Source organism: Schistocerca nitens, chromosome 7 (assembly GCF_023898315.1).
Source record: "Schistocerca nitens isolate TAMUIC-IGC-003100 chromosome 7, iqSchNite1.1, whole genome shotgun sequence".
NCBI lineage: Eukaryota > Metazoa > Arthropoda > Insecta > Orthoptera > Acrididae > Schistocerca > Schistocerca nitens.
In genome coordinates, this window is record NC_064620.1 from 373200639 (window position 1) to 373213705 (window position 13067).

Genomic DNA, 13067 nt, shown 5'->3' on the forward strand with positions numbered 1-13067 from the left:
TGACTTCTAACAAATATTATAGATTGAGATTAAGAACCAAAATAATAAGTTATTGCATTACAAAATGAATTAATCTCAATGCCACTTACTGAATCATAAAGTGGATGAATTGGGGGTGGTTCTGGGAACACATCATAAAGTGATGATATGTATGTGATGAGAGACTTCTCATCTGGCTCAGGTGTGTCAACATCTGAAAAAGAAAAAAAACAAGTAATGTTAACAACAAATCACATCTTCATAACTTCCTCTCCAAGACAAATTTATTTGCCCTTTGTGAGCCAGTAAATCAGTTTCTGGTGATACAATGACATTTTTTCTGTTTGTGTACTTATAACACTGTATGGATTTGTACAAAGACAGCTAGCCTACAGTCCTACAAGCATATATGACCACTGTTATACAAAGGTTCTTTAAGTAATTAAATAACAGAAACTTTGTTAGCTTACCATCCAACATTTTTACTCATATTCAACAGGCTTTCATCAAAATTTGAACCACTTGTGTGGCAAAAGAAAACAGTATTCTGATGAGTATTTTTTCCAAATATTTTCCATTTTCAAACATTAATAAACAATAAATATAATGTTTCCTTTGCTCCTAACACCAAGTTCAGAAACACTGCAACATAACTTTATGATAATTTGCGTAATACTTAGTTTCAAGTAGAAATGCCGTTTAAGCAATCTTCTAACAAAATCAAAGCGAATAATCAAAATACTGGTAGAAGTCCTATTCTGTGTAAAGGAGACATCACCAAACAACAAAAACTATAAACCTAACAATTTTATACAAAAAGACACCTAGGCTTTCATTTTATATACTTGAGAAAAATATATCTAAAACCACAGATGATGTGACTTACCGAACGAAAGTGCTGGCAGGTCGATAGACACACAAACAAACACAAACATACACACGAAATTCAAGCTTTCACAACAAACTGTTGCCTCATCAGGAAAGAGGGAAGGAGAGGGAAAGACGAAAGGATGTGGGTTTTAAGTGAGAGGGTAAGGAGTCATTCCAATCCCCTGCCAGCACTTTCGTTCGGTAAGTCACATCATCTGTGTTTTTAGATATATTTTTCCCACGTGGAGTTTCCCTCTATTATATTTTATATACTTGTCTACACAATACATAGCAAGAGTATTTAAGTGAAATGAGTGTTTCACTGTCATACATTTAAAGATTTTAAATGCGCTAATATTTTTCTCTTACACTAGAAGCACAAAAGTTTGTGAAATTACTAGCTAAATTTACCTTCAGGATCAAGAAGTCTTGTTACGCCATACTCCCTCTCGGCTACTGTGAAAGCAGTTTCGAGACGTTCTCTCACAACTCTTGAACGAATTGAGCGCCAATCAATAAGGTCTGGCCTAAAACAGAAAGAATTGATTGTACAATATGGTCCAAAACTCCTATTAACAATAAGGTTACAATGGGGGAGGGGGGAGGCATCAGGTTTAAACAAAATGGCAATCTAGTGTGGTTCGTCCTTAATTTTAGTTTTCAAGTGACCAGAAAACATCAAGAATAAGGACAACTTAATAGCACATATTTACAGCGTGTGCCACTGATGGATGGCCAAAATTATATTCTAGTACAATATCACGAGCATAAAAGATAAAATCCAAAAACAGGCCCCAATAGATGATATTTTGATACCTAAGAATTTAATTAACACACAAAGTCAAATACTAATCATGCTTCCTGCTAATTACAAAAAGACTGCATCAATTATTGTGATCCAACCCTTCAGCCCACAGTTATCTGCTTCCATACTACCTGGTTTTTATTTCTGAAATGCTGTCTCATAGAAGAACGGATTGGTTGTAGTGATGTATTCCACCAACAATTCTTTATCAAATGTGTCCCACCACCAATTCGTTATCTACACATACACTCTTCCAGAGCACACAAGAACTCTATTTTTTAATAATTCTGTGGGTTAATATCTCCTCATACCTGTAAGTTATGATTGTTGTTGTAATAGTTGCACTAAAGAACAAAAGATTCACTCACAAACAGAAACAGTAATCGACAACCCCCAAACCACTGAGATTTCTGTCACAGGATTATTTTTATACCAGTACTTATCTAATTTTTCACAGACAAAAATTGTTTTCCTGCTGTTAGTATTACAGTAAATAAAAAGGCAGTGTTTTCCTTGCAACATACAAGATGCCACATATCACTATCAATGGTTGAAAAATACTTTACAGGAAAGCATTTAACCCATTACCTGTTGCGGTGAATGAGAGCATTGAATGCCAGCCCGTCCCTCCAGGAGGATGTAAAGTCGGAGACGCGGACGCCTGGATATTTTGCCGTCGATCTGCGTGCCCATCTCAGCAGTGCATCTCTCGCTGAAATGTTTGTCTCCTGGCCCACTACAATGTCGGATATCTGTCGGCACAAAAGAGACACATTTGATTTTCCACACCCATCATCAATAAGTTTTAACACTTTCTGTCAAATTGTGGAAAACCAATTTCGAGAGCCTTTACACTAGTAACTTTTTACAATCCATTTTAGGCTTACAAAACCATTGGTAATAAATGTAAATGATTCCAAAACAGAAAGGGCATGCTTCATATGAAACATCCTCAGAAGCACAACAGCACATCATATTTCGATATTTGGACATCATTCTTTGAAAATATTTGATAATTTATAACTTAAAGAATCTTATTAGAAAACAACAGTTCACTACAAAGAAACTAATAATTCGCTAATATTCAGAGTACTGGAGGCACACTTTTAACAGATTACAGTGAATAGCAGCCACTTCACTCATGGAAGAAAGAGAGCTCCACAATCTTAATTGTGTCAGAATGCTTCAATAGATGTACCAGGTCATTTAGTTCTATCCAGGCACACAGCAAACAACTTGAAATGGAGATTTAAAATACCACATTGTGTGTTTACGAAATTAAATCTTAAAATAAATATATTTCAATATTTGAACATTAAAATTGTTTTTCACCAATGTGTTGTAGAAATAAGCAGAATGATTACAACATCATCTCAAAAATCAGCAGTTAAGAGATTGCAAAATGTAGTGAGTTTCCTAATTGCTTGGTAGCCTATACTGGTAACTCATTCTGATACTGGCTACTGAACACCCCCAGACTTGACTCCCGTGGACTTTTTCTTGTGGGTCCACATGACGAGCTGCATGGTTGGAGGAACACACAGCTGCACAAGTTACAAGTGCAGTAGCAATGACACTTACATAAACGAAGTATACTCCACTCAGTGTCATTACTTATTGAGCAGATACAAGCTTGGTGGCCACCACTGCAATTAGTTTTAGTAGTAACAGTTCCTAGTGCACGAAATATCAATATTAGTTCAAGAGTTAAAACAATATATTTTGTTTTTCTTGTAACACATACAATTAAAAAACAAAAATAGACCTTCACATACGAAGTAAAACTTGGGGCCATACCTTCTTAGAAAATGACAGCAGTGTAGTAATAGTTTATTTTTAATATTGTATGCAGATTCTCAATATGTGAACTGCCTGTGATTTGCTAGTCTTTTGTTAATGTATATCTTGACACTCTGCATATCCCTGACGGTTCTACATCTCAATAGGTTCTAAGGAACACAATGAAAGGATGACTGAATGGATCGATTGATTGATTGATTGATTGATGAAATGAACTGAGAGAACTAAGTTCTAGAATTGTGACATGTAATGTACTTGGGAACTGTATTATACAGTGAGTCACCTACGGTCCGGAAATGAAACACAGGCTGCCACAAAAAGTTTCTAAAACGCGGTGTCGCACGAACGAGCGAGCACCCATAGTTACAGGGAGCTGCCGAGCAGAACACTGGTAATCAAATGAGGTCCAGCCCCACCCCACAGTCTACAGCGCACATCGGCTTTCATCTCTTTTGTCCCGTAGAACAATTTCCATTCTCAATTTCCGGTCTTCTAGATAAGAGGGCCGCCTAACGACTAGACCGTCCACGCGCCCAGTGCAACTTTCACCTTTGATTAGTGTTGCTGGTCTTTGGAGATGGATCAACTCGAGTTACAAAATCGGCTTAACACTTGGTTGAGACGATTTCTAGTCAACCCCAGTAAGATTGTTGATAATTCGAGTTGTGTTCACACGCTGCGCGGCGGTCGCTGCTATCGATGACGGTTTAGAGCGAGGTTGGAGTTTACCGCCGTCGCGGCGACCGAACTCAAGTTGAATCTGTGCTTAGAGGACGGGAAATCATTCACTGTGGTCTTTAGGGGTGTAGCCGCCTATTGTGATTTATTTTGTTTGATCGAAATTCGTGAGGCATTTGTTAAACGTAATTTACAAGCGAGTCCACACGGAATATTAGCATCACGACAACTCGGAAATATACGCACATATTAAAATTTAGAATGCAAAGTAACTGATGGAAGCGATAACTTTACACCACTGATGCTCGAGCCACGGTAGTTGGCTACCTTAATATCGTCGCCAAAATCCTTACAGCAAATTCCGAATGTCTCATGAGAGTGTTTTCGAATTACAACCTATAGCGAAATCTCTCAGCAAATTCAGGGTGTCCCATGAGCAGTAATTTCAGACTGTAGAGTGGCATCCATCATTATTGCTCGCGGCGAGGCATTTGGCTACTAAATCGCCGTTTATGAAATGCCCTCAAGAAAAAAAAATTACTGATAGGTTAAAGAGATATATATAATACCATTGAAGAGATAAGGAACCAGATTAAAAACGTTAAGAATGGTAAAAGTCCAGGTGAGGACGGTATTCCTGCTGAACTTCTCAAGGCTGGAGACGAAATCCTCTGTTTCAAAATCCACAAGCTAATCGAGCAAATTTGGGTAAAACATGAAATACCAAAGGAATGGAAGGTAGCTGTGATATGCCCCATATATAAAAAGAAAGACAAATCCGTATGTGGCAACTACAGGGGCATAGCGCTACTCAACACCTGTTATAAGATCTTCTCCAACTGCCTATTAGAACGAATAAAACCTATAGCAGCAGACATAATTAGAGAATACCAAGGAGGTTTCCAGGCAGGGCGATCAACCACGGACCAGATTTTTGTCCTAAAACAGGTCTGTGAAAAAATGTACGAATACGGACGAGAGATACATCTCCTGTTTGTCGACTTCAAGAAGGCTTACGACAGTATACATAGACCTAGCCTGATTAGAACTATGACAGAGTTTGGTATACCAAAGAAGTTGGTCAAACTGGTAGAGGTATGCCTAAATGACACAAAACTTAAGGTTAAGGTAGGCAATCAAATGACAGAAAGCTTCCAAGTTGTAACAGGATTACGCCAAGGAGATGGGCTATCACCTGTCCTCTTCAACCTGGAACTTGAGAAGGTAATGCGGGATTTCAACAAAGAAAACATCAAGGGCATTAAAATTGGTAATGAACACATTACATATCTGGCCTATGCAGACGACATTGCACTATTAGCATGCACACAAGAAGATCTGAAGAGAAGTATCCAGACCTTGGAGATATTGGCAGCTAGGATCGGTCTACAAATTAGCTCTGAAAAGACAGAGTATATGACCATAGGAAGAAAGATCCAGAACTCTCAAGATTTAATTGTGAACAACACCAGGTATAAACGTGTGAAAGAGTTCAAATACCTTGGATCATTTTTTTACAGAAGTAACATCAACTGAAGCAGAGATAAAAGCACGACTGCAGGTGGGAAACAGATACTATCATTCTCTAGACCCTATATTAAAATGTAGAAGTGTCTCGCAACAACTAAAGCTACGGTTGTATAAGACATTAATAATGCCAGTAGTACTTTATGGTTCTCAAACCTGGAGCACTCGAAAACAAGACCTTAGGAAAATATTTGGACCAGTCAGAGATCAGACTACTGGAGAATGGAGAAGACGCCATAACACTGAAGAGCTGTACAAGGAGCCTAACATCTTGGGAGTGATGAGAAGCAAAAGACTGCAATGGGCTGGACATGTTAGAATGGAGGCAACAAGATGGCCCAAAATCACAATGGACTGGATCCCGTCAGGCAGCAGACCAGTGGGAAGACCTAGAAAGAGGTGGATCGATGGAGTGAGAGAAGACCTGTTGCAGCTGGGAGTCACGGAAAACTGGAGACACATAGCAGAAGACAGAGACGGATGGAGAGCTCTAACTGTGGTGGCGCGCGGTCCTCTGTGCCTGATCGCGTGAAAAAGAATGAAGAAGAAGATATAATACTTAGTATATGGCTTGTGAGGAAACATGGCAATCGGTGGAAATATTGCTGATGATGTCAGATATTTGTATGTCAGACAATAATAAAAAAAAAAGTGTTTTTAGTTTGATCGCCGATTTCATATAACAAACAAAATTGCAATCAAACCCGTTCACAAGCCTCGCAGACGCTAATGAGAGAAATGAACTCTTTTAGCATGTTTCGACATACTCGGTTTGGTTACCGTATCTTAAGAGAAGTTACAACCGGAACAGGAAGGAACGTGGCAAACGGCGTCGAAGATAATTTAGATTTTCCTGCAACTCGATCTGAGCGAGCTCAGGGTAATCAGCTTGGTTTATAAAACGTGCTAATTTGGGTTGAGATTATTACTAACTCGAGTCGAACGCACTGCACGGCGGGCTGCGCTGAGTTACGGTTTGTTTCACGCTAGTTTAGATTTTGGTTACATTACGTTCACCCGATGGCCGTAAAGAACTGAGGAGCATGTTTCAGGTTTTTCACAATTTCAAGCCAAAAGACCAAAAATTGCTCCCTAAGCCGCACGAAAGCGTGAACAGCGCTGAAAGCTATCTCATCTCTTTCATCCCAACTTAGTTTGGCGTAAACCCGAGTTAGCCCCACCAAATACGGAACATACCAATTCACCTCCCCAGTCTTTTTTACTAGTTTCCTTATCCTAGGCAACTCAGTAACTCACTGTCAATTCAAGCTAAAGGCCATATAAATTTTCACAGTTCCCGCATCGTGAACTGTCAGTGACAAGCAAATCAATCTATTACAACTACTAAAGCATATTGGTATTCTGATTAAAAAGATAAATATTTACTTACATCTTTTACTTCTTAAATTTTTCTGGCGATATCGAGGGAATAATTTGCCATAAACTAGTCTACTCTTAATGTTCTTCAATGCACATTCAAAGCGATTCAACATAAGTAACACTGAAGATACGGAGCACTTCTAATCCATCGATATTTTCTTGAAACTCTGGGCTTCTACACATGTTGAAGTAGGAAACAAAGACTCCCGTCGGCAATGTTGAGTGTCACAGCCAACAAAGTAAACAATATTGTGTACGTTTGTAGTAGTCCACTGTCGCAGCCGTTATATTCTGTGTACAGTACTGGATGTGTGTGTGGTGAAATGGGTGAGAAACAATTTCATATCAATTGCAGGAAACGGCTACGCTCTCCGGAACGGGAAAAAAAAATCAGCTATTGCTCGGTACGAAACAATACAAGCTTATTAGTTTTTTGCCAGTTGGTCTCGAAACGGAATTCGTCCAAAGTTTGAGAAGTTTAACACGAAGTATGCTCGTTATTTTTTTAATATTTATGTAACTGAATACTGTAACATACAGTTGCCATCTTGTTAGAAACAGGTAACTAGATTTCCAGAAAATCAACAGAGAATACAAGCAAGGCCGGTTATAGGCCCAAGCGGCACAAGCCGCCGCTTGGGGCGCCAAGCAGAGGAGGGGCCTCACACTTTTCAAAATGCTTAACAATATGTACTTGTAAAAGAAATTGATTGTTCTCATACAGTAGGAACATCAATGGAGTACGCATAGCATGCTGCGCATACGACCAACATGAAAGCGAATAATTGCTAACAGTTATTATACGAGGTGCATTCAAGTTCTAATGCCTCCGATTTTTTTTTCTCCGGACTGGAAAGAGATAGAAACATACGCATTGTTTTAAAATGAGGCCGCGTTCATTGTCAATACGTCCCAGAGATGGCACCACCGTACGGCAGATGGAATTTTACCGCCAGCGGCGAGAATGAAAACTGTTTTAAATACTTGAACAGCGTGCAATCATTCGTTTTCTGAATTTGCGTGGTGTGAAACCAATTGAAATTCATCGACAGTTGAAGGAGACTCGTGGGTGCGACAATTTAATGTAGGCAGAACATCGTGTGACAACAAACCGAAACAACCTCGGGTTCGCACAAGCCGGTCTGACGACGTGATCGAGAAAGTGGAGAGAATTGTTTTGGGGGATCGCCGAATGACTGTTGAACAGATCGCCTCCAGAGTTGGCATTTCTGTGGGTTCTGTGCACACAATCCTGCATGACGACCTGAAAATGCGAAAAGTGTCATCCAGGTGGGTGCCACGAATGCTGACGGACGACCACACGGCTGCCCGTGTGGCATGTTGCCAAGCTATGTTGACGCGCAACGACAGCATGAATGGGACTTTCTTTTCGTCGGTTGTGACAATGGATGAGACGTGGATGCCATTTTTCAATCTAGAAACAAAGCACCAGTCAGCTCAATGGAAGCACACAGATTCACCGCCACCAAAAAAATTTCGGGTAACCGCCAGTGCTGAAAAAATGATGGTGTCCATGTTCTGGGACAGCGAGGGCGTAATCCTTACCCATTGCGTTCCAAAGGGCACTACGGTAACAGATGCATCCTACGAAAATGTTTTGAAGAACAAATTCCTTCCTGCACTGCAACAAAAACGTCCGGGAAGGGCTGCGTGTGTGCTGTTTCACCAAGACAACGCACCCGCACATCGAGCTAACGTTACGCAACAGTTTCTTCGTGATAACTTTGAAGCGATTCCTCATGCTCCCTACTCACCTGACCTGGCCCCTAGTGACTTTTGGCTTTTTCCAACAATGAAAGACACTCTCCGTGGCCGCATATTCACCAGCCGTGCTGCTATTGCCTCAGCGATTTTCCAGTGGTCAAAACAGACTCCTAAAGAAGTCTTCGCCGCTGCCATGGAATCATGGCGTCAGCGTTTTGAAAAATGTGTACGTCTGCAGGGCGATTACGTCGAGAAGTAACGCCAGTTTCATCGATTTCGGGTGAGTAGTTAGTTAGAAAAAAAATCGGAGGCCTTAGAACTTGAATGCACCTCGTATATTGAGATTTGCTTTAAGGTACTTGCGCGCAAGACTCTTGTTCCATTAGTCGCGGCAGGCGTGACGGGATTATGAAAGGATTTTGCTGTTATTGCTGCATTACAGGTGTAGCCCTTACGAAAGTGTAACAGATATGCCCCCACAAGCCTACGTAAGACAATATACTCTTTAGATCTTTATGGATGAATGTAAAGAAGCAGTATTAGATGTATAGGGTGTAAAAGTTCTACTACCTGCATCACAGATCTCACGGAGAAGTCACGATAATAAGCTAAGAGTTCAAGGGGCTTCTACAACATTTTTCGTTTCGTCTGCCCAAGCGCAAATGGAGTAAAATAGGGAGGTGGCGGGATAGGTGGCTTATTCAGTACGCGTATTCTTTTTGCGTGAGATTATGTAGTTCCGGAATATTTTTGTGACTTCCCCGTAACTGTTCTTCAGAGAGCCGTTACGTTGCTGCACTTGAGTACGCAAGGCATTATTGCCCCTTCAGAGGGCGAGAAAGGCGCGGGCAAGACTGGTTTGATGAGGGACCGCAAGTTGCAGTCGTACCGGACAGCCTGTGGGGTCAGAACGCGGGGGGAGAACCGAGTGACCTTGAGGTGTGCGCTTGCGAAAGTACTTGGTCGCAGCATGACATCAGAACCTGAGGACTGCATCACCTTGGAGACGGGCACATTTTCCCACCTGCCTGCAGAATCTCTCCGGCTTGCTCTATTGTTTGCTGTGGCCTGATCTTCGCAATCTAAACCTCACTCGTAGCAACAGCTGTTCGTGTCATCCTGGTTCGGAGAAGCAGTAAATGCCTGTTACGGTCTCTAGCTATGTTTTTAGCTTGTGTTAAATTGATTTATTGTGGTAGCTGCGTGCGTACGAACTATTCATTATTCGCTCCGGAGCGAACACAAATGAAAGAGCATCAGCGAAGTAGCATTATCTCATATGTAGTCACTAGGAGAGCGCGACCAAAGAGCATTTGGTCACGTGCGGTTGGTATTCGCAGGTTCGAACTCGAGTACCACTTTTCGTATTTCAGCGAACCACCAAAGGAAGATCGCGTACTCCCTGCTTCGGCGCAGCATAGAAACCATTCGTGCTGTTTTACGCGCGAACTACCATCGTTATTAACGTGAGATGCGTGAGTGAAAGTTGACTGGAGAGTGAGCGATAGAGTTGACAGAAGAGAATGTAGTGTGGCTAACAGAAGAACATAGCTAATACCTGTGGCGTCTTGCCCTCTCGTCGCTAATTAAACAAACAACATTAGTAGTTTTATTTCCAGAAAAGCAAATTGACAATTGTATGTTAACCGGGGATCTAGAAACTACGAAGAGACTCCGTCCCCGCCGCAGCCGCAGTGGTCCACAACCCCACGAAGACTATCGCAGTCCACTTCAACCCTCCGCCGCCCCACACCGGACCCAGGGTTATTGTGCGGTTCGGCCCGCGGTGGACTCCCCCAGGGAACGTCTCACACCAGACGAGTGTAACCCCTGTGTTTGCGCGGTAGAGTAATGGTGGTGTACGCGTAAGTGGAGAACTTGTTTGCGCAGCAATAGCCGACATAGTGTAACTGAGGCGGAATGAGGGGAACCAGTCCGCATTCGCCGAGGCAGATGGAGAACCGCCTAAAAACAATCCACAGACTGGCCAGTTCACCGGACCTCGACACAAATCCGCCGAGCGGATTCGTGCCGGGGACCAGGCGCTCCTTCCCGCCCGGAAAAATTGACAATACTTAAATTTACTACAACAAATGTCGCTAGCGAGAGGGGACATGAAAACAACACAGTTCTTCCTATACACCAAGTCCAAGGAGCTACTTGTTCTACTTGTTACGGATCTGTACAGCGGAGCTATAATGACCTTGCAGACTCGGGCCGATCTTGTGCGGCCGAGGTTAGCATGAGCTGCGTTTACATGCAGCTGTTTGCAGGTGGCACGCCTGACGCAGCGCGGTCCGATTCCGCGCACCATTGGCCGCCGATTCTTCACTGCCTTCTCTGGTCTTTCGTTTCGCCCCTTCGTTCCGGCGTTTGTAGTTAGGCCAGAACATTGTAGATGCTTGTGTGACCTAAGAGATCCATAGCACGAAAACAGTCGAATAGGGGAGAAAATAGTCACCAATTTTTCTACAGCTGTTGGAGAGTGTGTCATGAACAACAACTAAAAAATTCGTTATGGTGGAGTGTGGGGTAGGTGGGTTGGTTAAAAGGACACTTTATTTCACTTGATTAGCTCGAAAACCGTCGCTTCTGGCGGAAATATTTCACCTTCATAGGTCTGCAGACCGAAGAGCGAGCAGATGAGTCTCCACTCTATCCATCTGAGTTCCTCATAGAAGCAATTACAGGGTGTTTCACAAAGTTATGCCGATCTTACCCAGTGCGCCTCTGACGAAGCAGTGCAAACATGCCTGGCGGATGTTTATTTTACACCAAGTGCATTAATACTACACGGAAGCCGGCCGGGGTGGCCGAGCGGTTGTAGGCGCTACAGTCTGGAACCGCGCGACCGCTACGGTCGCAGGTTCGAATCCTGTCTCGGGCATGGATGTGTGTTATGTCCTTAGGTTAGTTAGTTTTAAGTAGTTCTAAGTTCTAGGGGGACTGATGACCTCATAAGTTAAGTCCCATAGTGCTCAGAGCCATTTGAACGATTTTTTTACTACACGGAATACAGATACGAGTTACTACTGACACTAACGCAAGAAAAGACAGAATCTACGTAAATCTGTGCACAATGTTAGAGGGGGGCTCTTCTTCAGGGATGTGCAACTTAGCTCACCGCGAGCGCTGATCGCATTTCGTTTTGCAGACCGACCAGCGTTTCTTGACCGGTTCTTTTGTGTGAGTAGATGAAATAACTTCTTAAGGTTCGTGTTAATATTGTGTAATTATTTGTAAGGGGGCTATTAGGTAAAAAGGTTAAACAGCTGGAGCTGTCAGCTATCTACCACACCGAAGTGTAACATGCTGTCAATATGTATTCGGCAGTTTCGATTTCATTGCCTCTTATGCCATTGGCTGGAATACTTCTCAGTGCATGACGTTTATCAAATGCATCACCCCAGCCTCAGCTCCTCCAACATCTGAAGAGGCCCAGAGGCTTAAATTACCTCCCTTTGCAAAGGTAGGTCGTCATCTGGCGGTCACAGAACTTCAGCAGATTATTGTTCTAGATTTAACATGACCAAATCCACTCCACATTCACACCCCTCGTGGAAGATGCACTGTCGATGTGTGGTAAGTGGTTCCATTCAGTGCAGTTCACTCTACAAGTGCCAGCAGTTTCTGAATGAAAAACATTTATGCAGTCAGTTAATGGTGAGAGAAGTGCAGTAATACACCGTCACTTCAGATTCTACACTTCTCACCTGTTGTTTACAGTTATTTATTTTTAATAAGAGCTCACTAAACAACTGCAGTATTCCTTTAATAAACTGAAATTAACTCCGCTATATAAAAACAAACTCGGCGAAGTTATTTTGTCTATTCACATAAGAGAACTGGACAGAAAATGCTGGAGAGAGTCTGAATAGTGACCAGCGCTTGTGCTGGGGGAAGTTGAATTTCCTCTCTAACAGCGTGCGGAAATTTACGTAGATTCTGTCCGTATGCGTTTCCTCGTTATTTTTATTAGTAGCTCATATCTGCATTCCATGTAGTGTTAAGGCACTTTTTTGGGAAATTAACACCCCTCGGGCGTCTCTGCGCACAATGACGCCACTGATCCACAAGGCGCGCTGTGGAGGGTCGGTATAACTTTGTAAAAAACCCTGTATTTCCTTGAAACGTGGGGAACCACCCGTTTGCTCTCCAGTTTGCAGGCCTTTGAAGGAGGGACGCGCGTGATCGCAATCCGGCGACACACCGGTCCCTATCCCTCCACGCTTAAGGCGCTACTGCACTAAAAGTGGTACACACATTTAATATCTGTTTCTTAACCCACAGTAAACATTAATTT

The 13067-nt window shown here is 42.3% G+C and overlaps 1 protein-coding gene across 1 annotated transcript in view; it reads right to left on the reverse strand.

The window, feature by feature from the left end:
• Positions 1 to 13067, reverse strand: part of LOC126195243 (microtubule-actin cross-linking factor 1) — a 503782-nt gene that overhangs the window by 243775 nt on the left and 246940 nt on the right. The window contains exons 6-8 of the mRNA XM_049933770.1: positions 2243 to 2406; positions 1261 to 1376; positions 90 to 193 (exon numbers count right to left, since the gene is read on the reverse strand). Coding sequence (XP_049789727.1) covers positions 90 to 193; positions 1261 to 1376; positions 2243 to 2406 — 384 coding nt within the window. The remainder of the gene's footprint in view (positions 1 to 89; positions 194 to 1260; positions 1377 to 2242; positions 2407 to 13067) is intronic.